The following is a 23,867-nucleotide window of genomic DNA, read 5'->3' on the forward strand; positions in this document are numbered from 1 at the left end:
ATCAACATTCTGTAAACACTGCTCTATCTGTGAGAAAGAGGCTGCTGCAGAGCAGTCTGGATTTGTTGATCGCGCCAAGACACACACAGATGAGCCCACGGGTTGACAGACACCACCTGCACAAGCTAGATCCTCAAAGAGGTGAACACACACACAGATGAAGACAGGTAATCAGTGTGAAGGTGCAACTCACGGAAACAGACACAATAAACAGACAATTTTCTAGACGTGAAAAGGAAACAGAAGCACATGGAGACACGCACAACACATGGGCAAACAGCTATGTGTAAGTGTGAGTGACAGAGAAATGCCACTGCAAACGGACCCAGCGACACAGAGATACTTTAAGCACACAGCAGACAATATAAGTAAAAGCCAGTGCGCACTGACAGATGCATTAAAACAGACACAGTGACTCACAGCGATACACACAGACACCAAGACTGGAGAAGCATGGCTACTGATGAGATTGCTTAAGGGAGGTCTTTAATTAACCACATGGCTGCTGGGCGTTTTCCCCCCCTGTGCTGGAAAATGCCATTTTAGTGGCACCATGACGAGCTCAGCTCGTCATCAGCACACGACACCTTTGGGTGATGACGAGCTGAGCTCGTCATCAGCATCGAAAGGGTTAAAGTCGCTGTCACTTGTGTTTGCTCTGCCTGTGATGCACACACACCGTTTGTTACACAAGAGGCGCAGCTCTACCAAGAGTGGAGGGTGAGGAGAACGTAGTGTAATACAGCTGTAGCAGCGCCACATCAGCATGTACATGTGTGCTGGGAACCCCAAAGCTGCGTGTGTGCTTGAGGGTGAGAGGAGGGCTCCTAACGTCAAGCGGAAAGAGGGAAAGACCAAATTATAAAGAAACCGCGATGGAAAGGAAATGTTGCATTCGTACTATTTGTACTCGTAACAGTTATAAATGTTTTTAGATACGCTCCCTGATGCCCCTTGGCGATGTCTGTGCTGTAGGAGATTAGAGCCCACATCCGTCGGTAAGCAACCCAGTGGGCAACTGAGCACCGTGAATGTGATCTGAGGCGGAGTGGGTGCCCGGGCCTCTTGCTGCCTAACTTGATGCACTCGGAAAAGGTGGGGGAAGGGAACCAATACATTTGTGCTCAAAAGGTGGGAGGGTGAAGGCAACAAATAAAACAAAGGACTGCGTTTGTGCTTGGAGTGTCGGAAGAGGGCTCCTAACGTAAAGCAGAAAGAGGGAAAGCCAAAATTAATAAAAAGAAACAGCGATGGAAGGGAAATGCTGCGTACTATATTCACTTGCAACAATTATTCCTCCCCAAAAAACAAGTGTGAAAGCCTACAAAAAGAAGCCGGGCCAGAGCAAATCAAAAGAAACGAAACCAGGAGCAATGACTTGCGCTGCTGAATGTAAACAAGCAAAATCGGCCATGAAATGAAATAAGCGCGCGCTGGAGAAGCATCCCGGTTTATTCAAGAGCCTGGTGGGGGGCGGGGGTGGGGGGGGGAAATGCGAGCGAGTGTGAGGAAACGGGCCTAGCGCGCGCTGGAGAAGCGTGAGCCTGGTGGGGGGGCGGGATGCGAGAGAGTGGGAGGAAACGGGCCAAGCGCATGCTGGAGAAGCGTGGGGGGCGGGATGCGAGAGAGTGGGAGGGAACGGGCCAAGCGCGCGCTGGAGAAGAGTCACGGTTGGCACTGGACAGGGTGAAGAGCCAATGAAAGCTCTTGAAAGTCTTGAAAAAAATGCCCGTGGGTAGAATGCTCGTGATTGTGTTCACATGAAACTGTACTAAATCCGAAATGGTTCAAGAGCTTGTTTTGCCTACTATACTCTCGTCTATTTATCCCTGCGGGATAGAAAATATATATATATATATATATATATATATATATATATATAAATATATATATATATATATATATATAAATGAGGCATCTTGGCATTCGTGGAAAAAGACAAGGCGAACCCTTGAATTGTGCGGTATAATATATATAGAGAGAGAGAAAGAACATAGTAAACTAATATGTGTCTAAGAAGGTAACGTATAAATGGTCATAATATTGTTCCCGACCCTAAGATGGAACAAGGGCAAAAAGAACAATTGGTGGACAGAATGCAGAACTATGTCATACATTCACCCCAGTACAGAGATCTGGGCCTAAATCTATAGTTTTTTACTCACCACGACATTCCAGTTTGGACCCAGCCATACGCCAATCAGTCTTGACCTTGCGCCCAATGGGAACAGTCTAGCCCGAACTGCCAGGCCAGATCCTTCCTGGACTAGAAACAAGCATCCTATGACCGGTTTCGGGCTTTCAGCCTTCATCAGCCAGGATAGCTGGACTCCAGTGGCATGGAGAGCACAGAACCCACGTCTGGGCATACCCTTCCCACTCGGGGTGAAAAATGCAAAAATAACAATTGATGGACAGAATGCAGAACAATGTCATACATTCACCCCAGTAGAGAGATCTGGGCCTAAATCTATCGTTTTCTTTGCTCACCATGCCATTCCAGTTTGAACCCAGCCACGGGAACAGTCCAGCCCAAACTGCCAGGCAAGGTCCTCCCTGGCTGAAGAAGGGAGACATACCCTGAAACCCGTCCCAGGATGCTTGTTTTCCGGTCCAGGGAGGACCTGGCATGGCAGTTCGGTCCGGTTCCCATGAGGCACAGGGTCAAGACTGTTTGCTATGGGTGGGTAAAAACTGGGGTGGCGTAGTGGGCAAAAGTACGATGGATTTAACCCAGATCTTTTGACTGGGGGAGAATGTTTGCGATGTCACATTCCGACCATCATTTGTTTGCTGTAACACTAAGACGGGACAAGGGCGAGACGGCCAGGATGAAAGACAGAGGTGTGTGAAATCACAAACTCTAGAAAGCAAAATAAGTAGACCAAAAACAACACTACCGACTGAATGGATACAATCAGGCGGCTAAGAGACAGTTGAAAAGAAACAGCAAGGGAAAAACAACCCTGCTAGAATAGAGAAATAAAGACTCGTACGGAGGACTGTATAAATGGTGGGTTTAACAAGGCCAACACAGGGGAGGCCTATTCAGATTAATAGCCCCCATCTTAAAAGAAAGAACAGGGGAAAGGACCTGGCTGAAACAGCAGACTAGACTAAGGAAATAGGATGGCAAGAGCAATGATACAAGTGAAGGTCCAAAGTAAGAACCCAGTGTAAAGAACTAAAGTAACCGATGGAGCGGAAGTGTCTACAGCCTATCAAGCGTAGAGGCCAGAAGCAAAAAGAAAGTACCAGTTTGCACAGGACAACCTGTGCCCGGAAAACAAGCCATGTAACATCATAAGTGAGGATCCAGCCATCACCCAAGATCGTATTTGGAATACTTATTGGTTCAAGAGAGGACAAACTCCAAGGGGTTAGAACTGTATATTCACTTGCAAGAAGTGAAGGAAACTCCCAGGAAAGCTATCCAAGCGAACCACCAATCTCCGTACGAACCAACCTAGAGTGGTGGTAAAGGAACCCATGTTTGAGAAGAAAGAGAAGATATCCCTAGAATGTCCGACGGGTGAGGAGCTTACAAAAGAATCTCCTCCGGCTGGGATCGTCATTTTAGACTTTTATCCTTGTTAGCACCATCGACTGCCCCAGAACCGCAACATCTTTCCAACTAATACAGAGGAACACAAACTGTAACTTTCATCTCTCTTACCTGCTTCTAACCGCTACCTGGATGGTGGGAGCCGGGAACTGGAACCTCACTGACCAGGATCCTCCATCTTGAAAGCAAGACGGTCTGAGGATCGGAAATCTCGTGTCCGCCCGCCGAGGACTGAATGTTATGTCATTTTATTTTATATAGCGTACAGATGCCGCAGCCAAGTGGCGTCCCGGCGCTTTAAGAGATGGTAGAACACAACACAGCAAAAATAACCAGATAGAAATGGGACTAAACTGTGGAACATAGGAAGGTTTTTAATGCCTTCCTAAAAGGGAGCAGATCAGGGATGGAACCGAGAGGGGCAGGCAAAGAGTTCCAGAGAGCTTCTGCCAACACTGAAAAAGAACGTCCACCCATTCTAGCTCTTTTAAAGCGTGGCACGATGGCAAGATTTAACCCTGAGGATCGAAGGGCTCTGGAGGGGACATAGTGAAGGATTGTCTGCGAAAGGATAGGGGGGGGGAGGCTGACTTAAGAATTTTAAAAGCTAAGCATAGAGCTTTAAACTTAATTCTTTGCCCTCCAGGCAACCAGTGGAGATCTTGGATAGTTCGACGGGCAGAGACAAACTTCGGAAGGCCGACCAGCATCCTGGCCGCCGCATTTTGCACCCTCTGAAGACGAGCTAGTTCTGCCTGATTCACACCCAGAAACAGAGAGCTGGCATAGTCCAATCTGGTAAGAACCAGAGCTTGGACTATGATCTGTCTGGTGTCCGCATCAAAAAACTTGAAGATAGGTCGAAGACACTGCAGGGCACCAAAACATGTACCAGCTACACGTTTAGTGTGGGAGGTGAAAGAGAGTTGGTCATCGAGCCACACCCCAAGATTTCTAACTTCGGCAACGGGGGTGGGAACAGGGCCCAGTTCAGATGGCCACCATTGATCTCCCCAAAGCCCACTTTCCCTACCAAAAATAATAACCTCGGTCTTAGAGGCATTAAGTTGGAGTCGATTATTCGCCATCCAGCCTGCCACAGCTTTAAGAGCTGACTGGAAGGTAGGGGCATCCATATTGGAATCACCATTAAGTGCCACCGCCAGCTGCGTGTCATTGGCGTCTGACACCATGGTGAGACCAAAACTTTGGGCTACCTCCGCCAGCAGCTGAACGTACAAATTAAATAGGGTAGGGCTAAGGGCCGATCCCTGCAGGACACCCTGAAGAATGGGGGAAGGAGCAGAGACAAAGGGTGGTGTGGATACTTTGAAGGTTCGATCCGTAAGAAAGGATCGGAACCACTCAAGTGCTATCTCTCCAACTCCAGCCTCCACGAGACGGTGCAGAAGGATCTGGTGGGAAACCGTATCAAAGGCGGCACGGAGATCCAATAGGATCAGTGCCGCCGTCTGACCCTGGTCCAGCATCTTCCTGATGTGCTCCACCACGACCAAGAGAGCAGTCTCGGTACTGTGGCCCGCACGGAACCCATTCTGGGAGTTGTCCAATATATTAGCTTCCTGCAGACGAGATGATAAAATGTGATTAGCATGTGATTCTGCTAATTTAGCTAGCCAAGGGAGAAGGGAAATAGGCCGATAGTGTTCTGATTTAGTAGGGTCAAGGGCAGGCTTTTTAAGAATAGGAATGATAGTAGCCTGCTTCCATGCACTGGGAACACTGCCGGTGTTAAAGGACAGATCAATAAGACTGTGCATGGCAGGGTAGCAACACTCGGCGAGCTCCCGAAATTGAGTGGGTCTCATAGGGTCATCCGGTGAACCGGATTTGACTTTTGTCGTCAAGGCTTTGAACTCCTCCAGAGGAGGACTGGGGATAATTAACAGTGGTTTAGAGACCATTGGTGCAATAATATTCTCCCTGATGGGGGACTGAGAGAATGACCTATAAATGGCCTCCACCTTTTCAACGAAAAACGAGGCCAAATCCTCACAGTGAGCCAAAGAGGCTTCAAGAGTAGTAGTATCGGTCTTTTTACTTGTGAGGTCCTTGCATACCCTGAAGATAACCTTGGTAGGATTCGTGCTGTTCTTTATCTCCTGGGAGTAGAAGGCAGCCCAACTGAACATATGGCCCGATGGTACACTCTGGTGCAGGCCCTATAGGCCGACTTGAGGTCAGCATCATAAGTTTTGCGCCATGCACGTTCCGCTTTTTTGCAGGAAGATTTGAGCGTTTTAAGGGTTTCGTCGTACCAAGGACTAGAGGGACTTGATCTGGTCTTACTCCACCTGGCCGGTATAAGAATATCTAATGAGTGATTTAACCACTCACAAAAGCTATCATAGCCAAGGGAAACTTCAATGGGGGGTTGGGGATGGTGTTTCATCAGAAGCTGGTGAAAATGCTCTAGATTCAAGTTTCTCCAGGGGCGTTTGAGAATATCAGGAGTATTGTTTCTGGGGAGAGGAATAGAAGTAGTGATATGAGTTTCAATCAAATGGTGATCGGTCCAGGCCATAGGTCTAGGTTGGAGCACTGAAATATTGGTGGCGAGATTCGTCAAGAAGGGATCTAGCAAGTGTCCACCTATATGAGTCGGTAGTTGTACCAGTTGGCTTAATTGAAATGCTTCAAGATCCGCTAACAAGCTGTGGACCGAATTGGAGAGTGGAGCATCCATATGCAGGTTAAGATCGCCAATAATAGTGACATTAACAGGTTTTCAGGACTAAGGAGGAGACCACCTCCGGGAGGCTATGACGGAAGGCGCCCTCGGGACCGGGAGGCCTATAAATTAGTAGTCCTGAAAAGGTAAAATGGGGAATCACTGTGATGTTAAAATGCGCGCTCTCACACCCTGCTGTGATGGTAGGTTTCCAGGCGCAGGGATAGCAAGTTTTTACCGCAACTGCGATGCCTCCGCCTCTAGCATTCCGGTGGAGAGAGTGCATGGTGTATCCCGCAGGGAGGGCTAAATTCATGACAGCCATAGATTGGTCATGCAGCCAGGTTTCGGTAAAGAAGAAAATATACGGATTGTCATCTGTGATCAAAGAGAATACTTCTTGATGATGACATGCCAGTGATCTAACATTCAGATGAAAAATCTTAAGGGTAGTTTGAGTAGCTCCGCCTAAAACAGAGTCTGGCTTGTGGACACAGGGAGGTCTAGATTGAAGACTTAAAATAGGCTGCGGCTTAGGGAGTTTGAAGGAGCAGGTGGGACACTGAAAGGGCCCACTAAGAGGATCCAGGGCGCCATGATGGCAGTCTCTTACCTTGTGGCGCAATAAACGCAGGTTCCCAGCGGATATCATCCTGGGGGAGCCAGAGTCCCCTGCCCTAGCCCTGCCTTAGCGCTGACGGGCGCAGACAGGCAGGACTCTGGCGAGACTCAGGCGTAGCGAGGGCACGACCGCAGCGCTGAACCGCTGCGCTCAAGGCTCACCTTAAATAGGCGAGTGGCGGTGAGAAGCGCTAGCGCGCTAACCCCCAAACAAAGGAAGGGAACAGCCTTCCCAAGATGGCATTGTCACGTCGTCGTCACGTGACCCAGGAGCCCCGGAGCCCGGACCCGCAAAATAGCGGTGCTTGAATTTGTAATTATATGCGGTGAGGGCCAGGGGGGGGGGGGGGGGGGGGGGGGTCGCAGCAGCACAGTAAAATCAGGGACAATAAAAACAAATAAACTCAAATACAGAATAGGGTAATGTTAAAAACAGAAGCGCGATCCACAGCACAGCGCGTATTCAGGAAATCTCTACAAACGCGGTGGTCACCTTCTCCACTAATGCTGGATGCATACGCCTGCAACTTGGACGCGGAGCCTAAGTCCTTGACAAAATGGCCCAGACTTCCCATCCTGTGCACCGGACGGGTTGGGTGATGCAAAGTCTCCATCACGCCGATTCCTAGGGTCATTGTGAGATGGACCAGGATCCACCATCTTATTTACCAGTTTGAATTTGGCTGGAAGTCTGCAGCTGTTGGGATCTTGCGGCCCACATGTAGTCAACTGGTCACTGATTTATTATTACTGAGAGCTTCCAGCTAGAGGACACGTCCCCCACCCCCCAGATGAACGGGATGTCAGATCAGGGTCACAAACGTTAATTGGGCTCCTTCGTCCTGCTGACCGGTCTGAACAACTTCCATCGACGGCTGTGAGTGGTGCGAGCGATGCAGCCATAAGACCCTTGTCCAATCCAGGATGAGAAATGCGTGGAGTTTCTCCAGGACCCGAGGTCGACAGTCAACAAGAGTCATGAATCCCTTCAGAGGCTGCCATATGTTTATGCCCAGGCAGCGCATCAGCCAGCATTCGCCTTCACTGGGAGCTATGCTTCATATGCGAACACGCACACTGAGTCCCCTGCTGCTCTCTTGCCCACCGGTCGCTTTGTAATACATTTGCCTGATCGCTTCAGGGGACGTCCATCGGAGCCTTGCAAGTGAGTGGTGGAGGTGACCTACGAGCCCAGGTCTACAATCCTCTGGGTCCTTGGCACTCCTACCCCCACCCCCTTTATCATGGTGATATCGAGATGCCGGACCTCTCCCGATCTTACCATGAACTTATGGCGCCCCCCTCCTACCTGCCCGTTACGGGTTGCTGCCTAATTACCGGAGCACAAGCCCAGTTACAAGAAATGGGCCTGCAAAAGATTTGGGCCCATTCATCAACTCTCCGCATTAATATCAAAGCGTGAACTCACAAGTAAGAGAGTGCTCGGTTTGTTTCCTGCTCTTAAGAAGCTGGAGAAACTCGGACAAGAAGCTCTCTAAACGGGATTAATTCCTGCCCATTGCCCTACCTCATAGCTCGCTTTGTGTGTATTAAACTTATTACCACACTACTTAGCGGTGTGACAGTTTCGCTCTCCTCATGGATCTGTACCGAACATGATTTATGACTAAATAGGAAGAACTATTATTAATCTTTGTGGAGGCTTTATCCAAAAAGAGACTTTGGACTTTCCCCCCTTTAAAACTATCATACAGATAACGAAAATAGGACCAGCCAACAGCAATTGAAAGAGGACAACAGCCTTACCCAACACATTAACTGAAAGTGCAGAAAGTGATAAAGGACTATCCTCCAGGAAAAACAATCAGTAGCAAACGAAGCAGCCATCTTGAACTACCCTCAATAACAATCACTGGCATTAAACGTAATTGCCACTTTGATCTGACCACTTATCCATGTTTAGCAATACTAAAACTACCCATCGCTATTAGATCATCGACACACCTTTCTGGTTCGCCTCGCTGCAAATATTCTGGTGAGACCCCCCCACTTAGCCTTACATCACCTACTACTTCCAAGTCTGGTTCCTTATAGATACAAGAGCTGCATACATCATGGAACGCACAGGATTACACACTTATAACATTATATACCCGCCAACCGGTCTAAAAAAGCAGCCAAGCTTTTTAAACATGCCATCTGCGGTCACCTATCCAGCCGGACCTTGGGCAGATTTTCCCGTCGTCTCTACATCCTATCTTCCTCCTACCCCTTTAACCCTATCCCCTTACCCTTCCTTGCTCCATTCACCTTGTCCCCTATGTTCTTGATACTTATGTAACTTTTAATCCGATGCAAATTGCAACATTATTGTTCCTCATGTAAAACGCGCTGATTCCTTGGGTCTAGCGAGCGCTTTATAATAACTCATTAATTATGTAAGTTCCCATTCAGTACTCTTTCTCTCTTTGTCTTCTTCCCTAGCTCCTATCCCCTCTCCCCTGAATCTCTCACCTTGCCTGCTAGTCTGCCTAGCCCCCTGTCCTTTGTGCCCTTTGACTAAGCACTCCTTCTCTCCTTGTTGGGGAAAGATCCAATATTTATACTCTGGAGTCTCAGCGAACCCGCTGAGAGAGTTCACTGCGCCAAGGGAGCCACTCACAGTTGAGGTATGGTATGCACCCCTTGCCAAAGCACTCCCTCTCCCCTTTTTGGGGAAGGATCCAGTATGTAGGTCTTGGAGTCTCAGAGACCCCTCAGAGAGTCCACTGCGTAAAGGGAGCCTCCCGCAACAGAGATAGGGTAGTGAGACCACTTCCCCTGGGATCACAGCTTACTGGACTTTGGACGTTGCTTTGACTCATCTACCGGTTTGTGTCCCTGTCGCCCTTCCCCATCTCTTTCCATGCGGTGTCCATCACCCTCCCCTCCTCTTTCCTACCTTCATTACCTGTCTACTTCCCCAGCTCCTACCCCTCCTCCCGTGAATCTTTCCCCTTGCCTGCTTCCCCCCCCCCGACGTATTTGTGCTTATTGTTTATCTTGACCATATAAGTAGCTATGTTACCATGCTCTAATAACTGTGTAACCTTTGTAACAATGTAACCTGTAATTATGATCTGATGCTCATGTAAAGCGCTCTGATACCTCTGGGTCTAGAAAGCGCTATATAAAACCTTTAAAATAAAATAAAAATAAAAAAATGAAAAATAGCCATAAACCCACAAAAAAGGGTAGAGGCACCTCTGAAGAACAGCCAGGTCAGTAACTAAACGTTGGGGTTGGTATCGGAGGTGTAATGGAAATGTCTCCAAAAAGCACAGAAAAAATTGTCCAAAAGTGAAAAGCCACAGCAGCTTCGCGCAGGGTAGAAGCAAAATTAAAGTAGGCCATGCAAAGGCATAGAGGAGAAAGGTTCGGCAGAGTAGGCCACCCATGCCAACATACGGACAAGGTAAGTCCACAAAAGAGAGAAAGGGCAGGAGCCATCTTGCCCATGTAATGCATGAAATAGCACAAGAAGTGCTAACACCTGAAGAGAATTAAAAAAAATACCATCTAGGTCCAGTCAGGGAGGGAGGGGGCGCACGAGGGAGACCAGAACAACCCCCTGTGCACCATCTTCCAACTTGCACAACAGCACCTAAGCGTGGCAGGTTGACCATCGTTTTAGAAGCATATGGAGGAATACCTTTAAGGCATCCAGATGAATTAACCTTTGGGACAGGGGGCAAGGCAACAGTGCATCCGCACAATGCAATGAAAATACTCCTACTAGAACTTGGATAGAAAGCAGAAGAACACCATGCAGCCATCAGCGTCGAAAAGCAACAGGGCCAAAAAATAAGATGCTTCTCGAAAAACAACCAGGGACCACAACCTGTCATCGGCAGGGTAAGAATACAAGAAAAGAAAATAAATTTCGAGGCAGGAGCACCACACCGGGTATCACTCTGAGGTGAAGAGTGAAAAGTAGTAGTCAAGGGGCCCTGTCCTAGAAAGGCTCACACGTAAAAGGAAACAAGGAGACAAGGAGACAAGGAGACCATCCCCGGACTGAGTACGGGGAAAAGAGGACAGTACAGCAAGCAGAACCGAAGATTTCGACCCACACCGACTATCCCCAAAACGGCATAAAGCGGAGTCAGCTTGAAATCTGTTGATCAACGAATGGCATGTCCACCAAGGTGGACTTTAACAGCCTCTGAAACACCAGAGGTGTGTAGCCAGGCACACCGGCGAAGAGCTACCGAAAGAGCCATGGCTCGCTCACAGAACATGTGTATTCATGTTGCAGCAAATCAGCTGAATGACCGCCATCCTGGAGAATTTGAGTAAGAGTGTCCCAGGTGTCATCAGGTACAGATGGGAGAAGGCGCGAGACCTAATTGAGAAAAACGGCCTAGAACACAGGTGGTATTAAGGGACCGCAAGGCAGAACTGGTGGCAGAAAAGATATATCGACCAAGAGCATCTGGACTTTCAGACTCCCTATATGGAGGGACATCAGGCGCACTGTTGGGGGAGGCTGTAGCAACCTGAACCACAAAGCTGCGTGGAGTAGGCTGTTGGAAGAGGCAGAGCGGGTCTCCAGGGATAGGATGGTGCCTATGAGCTATAGACCGGTCCACAGAAGCTCCTGAAACTGGTTTAGCCCAAGAGCTCAACAGAATTTCAAAGAGGGCTTCACTTGAGGGGAGCACAGGCTCAGCCCCCATCTGGTCCTGATGAAGCACCACCTCTACAGAAGGAAACTGCTGCGCCAACTCTCCGCAAAAGCTGAGCTATCCTCAGTAGCGAGGCTAGGAGGAGAAAAAAAACCTAATGATGGTGAAGAATCAAGGCCTCACCAAGGTCAGACACCCAACTCCAAATGAGGCTGAATAATGTCACTCGTGTCATGAGAGATATCACCAAAATACTTTTGGGGGTGTGGGCGGGGGAGCAAAGGGCTTCTCTGAAGGCAGAGGAAGGTAGGCCAAAAATAACTGTTCTGCAGACGTCGAAGAGGTGGCACCTCGGCGTCGGGGAGGAGAGGCATAGCTGGGATCTGCACCGGCGAATCCAATGCTGGCCTCACAGGTAGGAACACCGAAGGGCTGTGCACTGGAACAGAGATTGATTCGAAGACTGATCCAGAGGGCCTCACTGACACCGTGGGAGGTCCCGCCAGCTTAGAGTCAAGTCAAGGCTTCTCCGGCCTCCTTGGGGCAGAGATGCGCACTAGAGGGAGGGGGAGAACCGAAAATAGAATGAAGGGAGAGACAGTATTCCCTTTTCTGATCCAGAGTCCCTTCTGCGCTGGGGAATCTTTGGAGGCGCGGGACAGATTCTCGCTCCGACTCCGTACCTGGAGAAATAGGAGGCTTTGCAGAGATAATGAGTGTACGCGCTACAGTCAGGGAACACCGCGACTGACAGCCTACGGCATGACTTACCAGTCCACAGAGAAGACTAATAACTTTGAGACCTGGCCCTCGAGCAGTCCCCAAGGGTGAAGAGGACCGCGACCGATGAGAGTCCTTCAACCACCGCGCCAGTAACAGGGTCATGCGGCGCTCTTGCAACCCCGAAAAACGAAGCTGAAGACATTAGCCACACCTTTCGGAGTCATGGTGCATGCCCAGTCACCTCAAGCAAAGAGAATGAAGGTGCGGGGTCAACATCCTAGCCCACAGGACCCCGAAAACATTGAGGAAACAAAAGCACACTGTGTAGTCAACAAGTGTCGAGATAGGCCAAAAATGGCTGGATGTAACGCACCCCGGATCAGCGTGGGAAGGAAGAAACTGACGTCAGCGTGTCCGGGAGGTCTTATATGGACTCTGTCTATGTTGCATCCGGTGGACGTCGTCGTCATGGATTTGCTCGACGCCCTCTACCGACACACAGAGGAACTGCTGTAGGAACGTTGTCAGATCCAGTCTGGCACCTGGGGATAATTCAAAGGTAAGGAATCTGCAGCTAGACGTCTCAATCAGATAATGTGCATCAAGATGCTCTCTAAATTAGCTCACTTAATTTGCTCACATTTGATTTTGTCCACTTAACCATTAGCCCTTTAAAAGTCTTTAGTCACTTAAATGTCCCCATTTATAAACGTATCAAACCACTCTGGAAGTCATGTGATCAAGACCCACGTAGGGTTGAAACGTGCCTGTGGATTCCGCTTGAATAAAATATTGGCAGCAGAATTTTTGGCTGGTGTGACTTGTGCCCAGTTTTCTGATACAAGTGTGGGGTTTCCTTTTGAATATTACATGTGGTGGCGTCTGCAAATTCTAAGCCCTGACTCATGAGGCTGGGTGTTCCTTTCGTCTGTTTCTCTCACGCTCTCTAAATATAATATATATAGATCTATTATATATATATATATATATATATATACACAATATATACACACACACACACATATACACACAAAAGATTTACTGTATCAAACAGTAGTTTTCGACTTTAGGGCTTTTCCTTCAATAATTCATCATTTGTTTCTAACTTTCAATAGTTAGCTTGATGTCAACGTTATAGACCGCATAGACGTATTCTGATAGGTACCACTGACTATCAATGTGTGCCTACAACCTGCATTACAGTGGTTTAGGTTGCTTTCAATATTTACGATAGACATAAAAACTGTAAAACAAATCTCATTTTAGCAGTCCCAGATTAAACATTTTCATACCTAGGACCACCTTGCATAAAATATATTAAAGTCCTTTGTAGTAGAATCTGTTGTGGGCAACCTGGATGAAATCAAATATGCAGAGGAATTATGACAAACAGTTTCTATTGCGAGGTTCACTGCAAGTTCAATGGTGAAATGCATATAGTTTCCTCCATTCTTTTGATCAAGTGAATAATTTATCTATGGCGTGGATAAAAATGCAATTTTAAAGTGTATTTGGGACACTCTTTAAAATGTAATATTTTATGGTAGAGGAAGGTGTGCCCCCTCCCATTTATACATATTTCATGTTAAAACGCAGCCACTTAACACTATGGCTTCAACGTATCACATTCCAGGACAGGTTATGTAGCAATGAAAGATTAAGTCAAACAGTGTTTTGTATGCACAATTAAAGCAATGGTAAATCACATATACATTTTTTTTAAAAAGCCCTTACATGTTCCAGGTTGTGCAATATCTGGGTGACCATGGGTGGAATACCAGCTTTTCTGCGGTCATGGAACTCTTCTTCAATCTTCACTTGTACTGGCTCTTCTTTTACAACTACTTTTGGGATGTTGATCTCTGGCTCCTCGCTGTGTGCTTCTGTCTTGGGAGGGACAACAGGAGCCAATCGATGGGAACTCTTCAACAAAATATATATATATATATATATGCTTAGGTTTTCTTTATAGAGATATTTAACATCCATAATAAATGGCATATAAATGTGACAGTAGGAAGAAATGTTGTAGTGGATTACAGATCAAAAACTTCTAATAACTGCTATTTATAGTAGAGGAATTCCAGCATGGTCCATGTAGCCAAGTTACATAGCTATTCCACAGGAAATAAAACTACCACAGATCCTTCAAACATCAATCATTCAAACCAAGCATGAGCAGACTGTGCCAGTTCTGTTTAGCAAAGAGGAAAAATCAGGGCAATCAAGAGGAAGAAAGAATTCTAGGAGTGTAAAACTGATTGGAAGGGCAGACGTTAAATTGGGTTAGAGAGGTAAATGATTATCGGGAGAACTGAACACTGTGCCTCAAGAACAGTGCATGAAGCAGAGAGCTATGGGCTTGAGATCCCGTACGAAGGTACAAGAGCTTTTGGTTGAGGAGAGCAAGGCCATGTATACATCTCAACAGAATGATGTAATTAAATTGGCAATGAGGGGAGCAGTTTAACAACATTAAGTGAGCTAATTAAGAGACAAAAGCCAGTGATAAGGCTATGTTCTCACAGTACAAGAGAGCAGAGCTAGAGCTCTCAGTTGGTGATCTGGGCTGTTCATCGTTTTCAGTTGTGGCGATCTTTCGATAGCTGATCACAACCCCGACAATCAAAAGACTAAAAAAGATTTGTGACAAGTCTAAATAGAATCAAAGAAAATGGGAGTAGCCAGTTACTACTGTATGTACATACAATAGAAAAGGTGCTTGGAGAAGGAGCACGCCAAACCCTGAAAAAAACTACAGTAACGCGGGGTACAGTGAGCAGAGGAAGATATAGATAGGAAGCCAAAGCAGCATTGTTGAATCGGAGTTTCCCTTTGTCTGAACGTTTTGACCACGTACCTAAACAAGTTATTTTTCAAATGAGTGGCACTTTCCAAACACTCCCAATCCTTTCTATGTAGAACCTCCCACCACTCCTTCAAAATACACTAAGATTTCCTGGCTGCACTAACCTGACGGGTCTCCTGGTTTGGATTTAAGTGCTATTCTCAACCTACAATTCACTGCCAAGCAACGCCTGTGGGCCCTCTGAGGTACGCAGATTTGGCTTCAGTAACTGGTTCTTAATACATACACATAGCTCCTGACTATCAATGACTTATTTCTTTTGTATAGGAGAAGCCAGTAAATTAAAAGAACAACATTTACGCTCCAAGATCTCAATGACTGCATCATTTAGCTGTGCCATATGGGGCTCTTATTCCCAATCAGGAAACTAGGTGGAGGAGAGTGATGTCTTGGAGGTCAGTAAGGAATGTGCCTCACAGAGGTTTATCCAGATATGGTCCAGGGATCCAGGAGTAAAAGGGCTAACGCGGCACTTTACTCAGAAGACAATCAGGCTGAAACTGGTCTCAAGTTGCATATGATCTTGTTTAAAAAGGGTGTGGGCCTGCACTTTAGGCTTAACTGCACTAACTGGGGAAGGGCCAAGCATGATTTAATAAACTTAGTCCAATCCATAGTGGCGCAGTGAGGAAATGTATACATAGCCAGGAAAGCGAATCAGTGGCTGAGATTATTCGAAACATTTTACTAATTGCCTTTTGTTTTTCTTGGTGAAGATTATGGGAATTAGGCCCTGGCCTCATTCTCATTAGTGCTTCATGGAGACAGGCACAAATCATTTCAAGAGAATCTCTGCCTTCAGAAAAGGGGAGACTCCCTGTCTGAAGGGGGGGAAGTAATTGCGCGACTGAAAGTGTGGGGAGTGATTGATGGGAGTGACTGTCTTTTGCTAATGTGTAGTTTGCAGAGGTTATCAGGGAGTTTGCAAAGATCTCATTAGAATGAACATCTGAGTAATGCCATTTGCATCTGGGTTTAAGTGGAGGAGTTGTACAGACCCTGAAAAAGTGGCATTTTAGTATAGGACTTGCAGAAAAATGGATATGGTTGCAACAGTCCTTTCTGCTCCATTTTTCTTTTAAATTCCTCTATTCTCACGTGTGTATTCTTTCTCTTACTTATGGCTTTCGTAATTCCTCCCATTTCCGCTCCATGCTCACAAACATTCACTGCTTCTGTCCACTTCCCCTTTTCTGTCCATTTCTCTCTTCTCCACTTGCCCCTTTATACTCTTCTCTTCCCCCATACCACTGTACCCCACCATCGATGTTAATTATCACTTTCTTTCCTTCTCTCTGCTGTGGGCTCTACTCCAGTCCATTCTCTAGCACATTACAACTTCTTCACAATTCATCTATGCCTTTGACTTTTTCCTCAATTATCTGATCATCATCCAAACTGGTACTATTTTCATATGTTTCCACATGCACAAATCTTCATGTTCACTGTGGTGCGATGCCAGGTTCTCTCCTGCGCTGTGCCTTCCTCACATAATGCCAAGATCTAATTGTCCTTGAAGTTGCTGTACTTTGATTCACATACAAAAGAAAACCCTTCCTAAAGCATTTGTTCCCAAAATATTTTCCAGTAAGGACAATGTGAAAAGGGTTTTGAATACAGTGGTACCCATATATTGGTTAAGGACATAAGGTTAAGGTTTAGGAGTATAAAGTGAGGGGTATCGGCTATGGGTTTAGGGGCTTGATGTGGAAGTATGGGTTTGTCGATTGGAGTAAAAGTATAAGATTAAAGGTTTAGAGTTATGTTAATTGTCTGGAGTTGAGGTACTGGTATAAAGTTAAGGGTTAGGCGTATACTGTTAAGGTATCTGGTTAAGGAGTTGGAATACAGCATGAACGTTGAATGGTTTGTGGTATGGGGTTAATGTTTTGGAGGCTAACGTTCAAACCGATACTACACACATTTAGTGCTACACATAATTTAAATTGTGTTGGAGTTTTTAAGTTGTTTTTATCCTACCTTTCCGAAGAAAAGAAAAAACAGCGCTTTTCCCAGTAACACATCCAATAATTATTTTTAATGCAAATTTTAATTGTGAAGTGATGCAATTAGAAGTGTTGAAAATGAACAGTTAAAATTTTGAATTAAAATGGCACATTCAGAATCTTGATCTCATTTGTGCTGCTGACAACATTTCAACGGATGTGGACCTATAGCATGGGATAAAGTTCTGTGGTGGAAACTCTTATTTAGAAAGGATTCTAGGGAATAGGAAAGTATGGAATACCGATAGATCAGGCTTGCTTCTGTGACAATGAATTTCACTGGGCTATTCCAGCAGTTCCCTCAATGGGTCAGCACATTTTAATGAGGAATCGGAAAAGGTCCTTCTGTGTTTTTCTATTTCAGTGGTAGATGTAGGAGGCTGGCTCTTTATGGAGCATACCAAAATGAGGTATACTAAGTAGAAAGTCCAGGTGACCCTTATTGGCTTACAGGGCCTTAAATTATTACTTCCAAATGCTCTCTTTTGTGGCAGAGTGGGCGATCAGTTTAGGCTCATCAAAGGGTAGTGTTCAGCATTTGTTGTGCACAGAGTCAATAAATGACACACAAGAAACTCAAGACCAATTTAGAAAAATAACATGTATTTTTATAAAATTTTACACACCAATATTATAGGAATCAGGTAAGTACTTTAGAAGGTATCAAATCTGACAGTAAAAACAATAAAAAATTACAGCTGTCAGATTTGAGCCATGAGCCTCGAAAGCGGTTATGTTATCCTATGGGAGAAACATTCACTGCAAAGACACTTACAGAGGACTTACAGGACTGTTCTTCTGGACTTAAGGTAAGTAAAGGCCAATGGCCAAGAAAGCATCCAGAGTTCAGTTTACCTGCCAGGAGGTGTCCGGGTGCAGAGGTGCTTTATGCGCTGGTAGACTTGAACACTACCCTTTAAAGCCAATGGTAAAAGTACAGGTAAGAAAAAGGCTGCAAGAGGGGCCTGAGGGATCAATCTGGCAGAACCTAAAGGGGGCTCGGTTCTTGAGGGTCTCAGGACCACAGACACACTGTTGGTTTACGTGAGCCCAGGCTGGGGAGCTCGGGTGAAGATCTGTTTTGTCAGACAGGAAGGTGAGTTAGAGGCTTTCATGAATCTCGGTGTTCCTGCAGAAGAGGGAAAAGAAACACAGCAGGGCCATACTCTGTGTGGCGCTGGCCTCTCTCAGAGTCCCTCGACGTGTAAATTGTAAAATTGTAAATTGATACTTGTATAGTGCACTACTCACCCGCAAGGGTCTCAACGGGCTTGTACGAATACCGCTGTGGAACCCATCCTGGCTTTCCCTGTGAGGCGTCCACTCCTGGGCACCCCCAAGGTGGAGGCCAGGCATCCTTAACTTTGTGGAGATTAAGCAAGCTATTGCCCAGAGTTGCAGAGTGGGACTCCATGATTGGAATAGGCACCGAGGCAAGAATTATCAGGTCCGTGGAATTTTTTTGAGCCCAGGACCCGCCGAGGCGGGTCTTGCTCGGTGCAGATAAGGTTTGGTGAAAGTGGTGTTCTGAGTGAACACAAACAACCCTTGGTGCTTGACACTGGCTCTGGTACCTTGGGTATTACTGCAGGGCGGCTCCTGGGAGTCCAGGCGTCTCCACACTTGGCAGGGAGATGGATTTGACCCCCTGGAGCATATGAGCCCTCCTGCTGGGGTACTGCTCCCTCAGTGGACCGGGTGTCAACAGAAAGGTCTGTGCCGGCTGATACATGGGAGTGGCTCCTCCACTACAAGGGAGATACTGTGGGGTTGAGGAAGTGCTGGGAAGTCCTCCAAGGGTTTAGGGAGGCTGTTCCACTTCTGGATGAGTCGGTTTCGGTGAGAATCGAGAGAGCAGCAGTTGTGCAGGGTTTTGCGCAAAGGTCGATGCTGCTCAACAGTTCTCACATCTTCAGCTCTTTTGTCCTCCTTTTTAGGAAGACAAATCTGAGATCCTGGTGTCAGAGGGGGCACTTAAATACTAAATTTAAGGGCATTAAGGGGAGTCAAGGGTAGTAGCCAATGGGCTACTTACCTCTAGGGTCACTACACCCCCTATGTCACCACTTCCTACAGTGAGTGGGCACAGCCATGCCCCAGAGTTCCTATCTCCAACAGATCACATCAGGTAGCCCACCTTAGAGGTGTGACCAGCCAGGTGGTGCAACACGCCAAGTGCAGAACTAATTTGCAGTCTGTCCTGGAGCCACCTGGGCCTCAGAGCACGGGTCGGCATCTCCCAGGTCTGGAGGAAGTCGGGCCGCATATCAAAGGTGGCAAGGGCTTTGAATACCCTGGCCTTGATATGCTAAATCACTAGCCATCCTGCTAGAGGTGGTGTGGACGCCTTCCTCTGGAGCAGGCATTGTTGCTAGCCTCAGAGAGCGCAAACTCTCACTTGCAGGCGTCCAAAACTTGTCCGTGGTGGCAGGTGGGATGATAGCAGCCAGCCAGCACACTAGATAGTGGTATGTTTTTCAGGGCACTAAGGTGCCCTCTGGGTTCATGTCATAATAAATCTAGGACTGGCAACAGTACAGAGTTATTAAGACAAGATGCTGGATACCAAACACCGAAGGTTTCAGTAAAGCAATCATGTAGCTGGGGAACTCTTAATGAGCAATGCCCAGTAAAAAACACAGTTATCAGATGTTAAAAACTGGACTCTCCCATGTTTTTTATATCTGTTTATTGAAATTTTAATACAGGACAACATTTCCTGCTTTAGAGGTACCCTGCACAGAATTACAGCTGTCCCACCCATGGTACTTTGTCCACTTCAGACCTCCCTCCATCTCCCCGCCCCACCAAATCTACTCATCCCACCCCACATTGGCTACCAGTTAGTTGGCAGGGTCTGCTGATACCGAATCGATCTCACCATCTACCCTACACTTTAGAACGTTTCAGTGAGTATCCCCTCGCTTTATGCACTGATAATTCTGCTATTGAGTAGTAATCCATTCCTTGCAGCCAGTCCATCAAGAAGGGGGTCGGTGGGGATCTCCAGTGTATGGCAACGTCTCTGTTTATCATACACCCCCATCCCGAAGAGCAGTTTCTGCCCCTGCAGGCCTTCCCAATCTGGAAACATCTCCAATATGGCTATCGGTGGAATACATTCAAAACGGAAGCCAGCCACATCATCCAGTATGTTTTAGATTTTGGTCCAATAAGCCTCAATGCCGTTACATATTGAGATCGCATGAATAAATGAGCCTCTGGCTGTCTTACATTCGAGGCAATTTGGACTAATTCCTCTTTCCATAACCTTTTGGAGGTATAATATATTCTGTCAAACGTTTTAACTCCATGGCTGCTAAGGGTTTTCCCTCCCGGTGCTGGGATCTCAGATTTACCATTGTTCATGACGAGCTCAGCTCGTCATGAGTGTATGGAGGTGTACATCATGACGAGCTGAGCTCGTCATGAGCGTCCAAGGGGTTAAACTGGATAAGCCTCAGACGGCTGGTATCACCAGCGTTCTTGCTGCCATCTTACTTTCTAGCCAGTCCTCGTCTTCTAATGGCCCCAGATCCCATTTCCACTTCAGTTTTCACATGGGGTCAGGGATGGTAATTACCAAGGTTTTGTACAGGAATGATATGCCTTTCTCCCCTGGACGTTCCATGGTGATCTTAGACTCCAATGGGTTGAACTTTGGGATAGGGTTCAGCTGGCCCTTATAGGCATCCATAGCATGTCTTAGTTGCAGCTCAAGAAAGAACTGTGATTTATGTAATTGGTATTCTGTCATTGATTTCTGGAAGGATAGAATGTGGTTATGTTCCCAAACATACCCAAATTTAGAAATCACAATGGCATCCCATGCTCTGACCCATGTAATTGGGAGACCTCCCTAAGCCAGGAGCTGTATCACAGCAGTGTTTCCCCAGTTAGTTTACGATTCTACCCCATACACATTAGGGCCATGTGCCAACATTCTATTGAAATTTTTGCTTTTTGAGGAGTGGCAACTGGAGAGAAAAGTAGAATAGGGAGATCTGTAACTTGAGCATGTTCTAGACTGGGGCCTGGACGCATGATTCTGGTGATGCGTGTGACAAGAAAATTGTTGAGAAGAGTCCACAGCGATGGGGATGTCTCAAATGTGCTTGTGCGCTTGACTGATGACAAGATTTGGAATGAGACCTTGATCTTCGAGGAAAAGCAGAAGGCCTTGTCGGCAGCGGCGGTTCCACAGTTGTCTGTAGTTTTGGAAGCAGTGCTGGTGAGGAAGGTGAAAGAGGTGCTGGAGCAGGTGGCAGAAGCATAGGAGAATCCAGAAATAAGATGGGCGACTATGGAAAATATACCCTGGAGCATTCAGAGTCAGGTGGATGGTAAACGTCTATTTTCTGACTCTTCACAGTTCTGAAGTGTCTCAACATTGACGGACTGCTCTACGTCAAACTTCTTCTTGGTCTCAATGTTGTGGCATCCTTCGACCTCATCCTACTATGTCTCGACTTCAAACGTCGCCTCCTCTTAGACATCGACCCAGATCTTGGCTGTTAGCATGTGGACACTGTACCTTGTCTTGAAGTCCTCGATCTGGACATGGAACAATGCCATTTTTGATGGTGGTCGCTTTTGAGATTTACATAGTCCAATAATGCAATTACAGTTATTTTTCATTTTTTTACGTATATATTACACATTTTTAAATGCAATCTGAAGCTATTAGCCGATATAACCTACTTATAGGCTTCAAAACATTACTTTCTTAAGTGTCTCTCATTGGGGGGAGAGGTGTGGCGCTGCGGCCAGGGCGACTGACGCTGGAATCTGGGGATCACAGTTCGATTCTCGGCGCCAGATTAGCACAGCACCATGTGAATCTGGGCAATAGCATGCTTAATCTTCCAGACAGCCCTCAGCGCCTGGAGACCCTTACGGGCGATTGTTTGCGCTTTACAAATGTGGATTATTATTATAATTACTGAAGAAAGGCGGACATCTACACTTGGGAAGATATATTGCAGAGAAGTGCTCTGCGAAAAAATAACAAAAAAACAGACCATTCCAGACCCAACCACTAGATGGCCGGATAATGAACAGCATGTGAATCCGGAAAAGGATTAATTCTGCAAAATTGACCATTTAACTCACACACATAGGAAGGGTTTCTTGTGTGGTACAATATTTTCCACAAAATGATGCTCACAGCTTTTGTGTGCAGTTTCAGATCAGAGTCTAACATTGGGGCTATCGTCCCAGGGAGATGCAATGTGGTCAGATCGATGTTACCATAGCTAAAAAATTTTTTTTTTAAAAAAAAAGCAATTGTATCTTCAATTTGTATGTACCAGTTCAGGTACAGTTTCAAGTGGAAATCAAAACCATCATGTTAAGGAAATGAAACACAGATATATTTCAAAAGGCTTGTGATAGATACAATCAAAACCAACTTAAATACAGTGTTTACAATCATGTTGCAACACATGCATTCTGGGAATTTTGGGATCAACTTGAGTAAACAATAAAAGCGACTTTTCACTACCTTCAGTCCTAAGCCTATTTGGGTGAACACTCAACATCAACAAGCACATGAAACATGGTAAGGCTGCAAAGGCAACTTGTTTTTAGGGGCACAAACCCCAATGAAAGCCTTCCATAGCTACACTTGAAAATTCACCTTCAAAAGCTGAAAGTCCAGCATTTGGAACAAAGACTTTAAATATGTGGCTTAAACAACACAACCCTCAATCATTTAAAAATGCACAGCTAAAGATTTAGGTTTGGATTCAGAATGCATATCGGAGTTACCTTGTTATCGATTTCCGCTTCTTCAAACGTTGTCCTCTCATTGGCAACCGGTTCAACATCACCAAATATTAGTGCTCCATTGCGGCCAATTTTCACCTGTTTTTTGTAGGTGTAGTAAAACTCCACACACTGTGCCACGGTTTTCGTTTTTATCTAGTGTTCAAGAACAAAAGAACAAAGTAACTCCAGTGCATTCTCAGCGAGGTCGCAGAAGCCACTGAAGATAAAGAATAGATCATGTTAGTCTGTTTTCCGATGTTTTAAATAAGCTCAAGAATTAGTTCTATTAAATCACTCGGGTCACACCTTTAGACCATCTCACCCAAGTCCTTCGAATTACACTCATCACACGAGTGACTCTGTGCTATGATTAAACAAAGGGTGGCGAAAACTCACAAGAACCATGGATCACAGGAAACTGCTTACTTACCTGTAATAAGTTTTGTAGCAAGGAACTCTTCTACATTCAGCTACCTTGCCTTCCTCCACCATCTAGTGGTTGGGTTCAGAAATCTTGACTTAGTAAAAAAAAAAAAATCTTCTTTTTGGACGTTCACTATAGGTGGAGACTGGACATCTAGCATAAGCCCACAATGCTCCCACTCTGTTGCTTCTACCTTCAGATTCTTTTTCGCCCTAATGTAGCCTATGTTTGAGCTGCTGTCCTTTTTATTCCTACCTCCTTCAATGGGGAAGGGGTATGGTAGTGAATCTCAGTTTCACAGTGCAAAACGCACAAGTTACTTACCTTCGGTAACGATATATCTGTAAGAAACAGTAGTTAGTGTTAGAGTCCTTACCTTAGAATATCCCCAGGTGTCAGATTGTATACGGAAAGTTTTGCGTAGCAGTACCCCTGCGCGTCGGTAGGCGTCGTTTGCAGCTCCGTGTCAGTCGTCGGCATAACGTTGCCAGAGTACTTAGACTGGCCCTCGCGCGCTGACGTCAGTTCTTATACACAGCTTTTCCGTGCCAGGAACACAGAGCGATGATA

General features: G+C 46.2%; 1 protein-coding gene across 4 annotated transcripts in view; it reads right to left on the minus strand.

Moving 5' to 3' along the window:
* The window catches only part of MIDEAS (mitotic deacetylase associated SANT domain protein), a 664,701-nt gene that overhangs the window by 25,248 nt on the left and 615,586 nt on the right, over positions 1–23,867 (minus strand). For all 4 annotated transcript variants that reach the window (XM_086937252.1, XM_086937251.1, XM_086937250.1 and 1 more), the window contains 2 exons: positions 22,874–23,026; positions 13,964–14,152 (listed from right to left, as the gene is read on the minus strand). In XM_086937252.1, coding sequence (XP_086793378.1) covers positions 13,964–14,152; positions 22,874–23,026 — 342 coding nt within the window. The remainder of the gene's footprint in view (positions 1–13,963; positions 14,153–22,873; positions 23,027–23,867) is intronic.

Source organism: Lissotriton vulgaris, chromosome 9, assembly GCF_964263255.1.
Source record: "Lissotriton vulgaris chromosome 9, aLisVul1.2, whole genome shotgun sequence".
Classification (NCBI taxonomy): Eukaryota; Metazoa; Chordata; class Amphibia; order Caudata; family Salamandridae; genus Lissotriton; species Lissotriton vulgaris.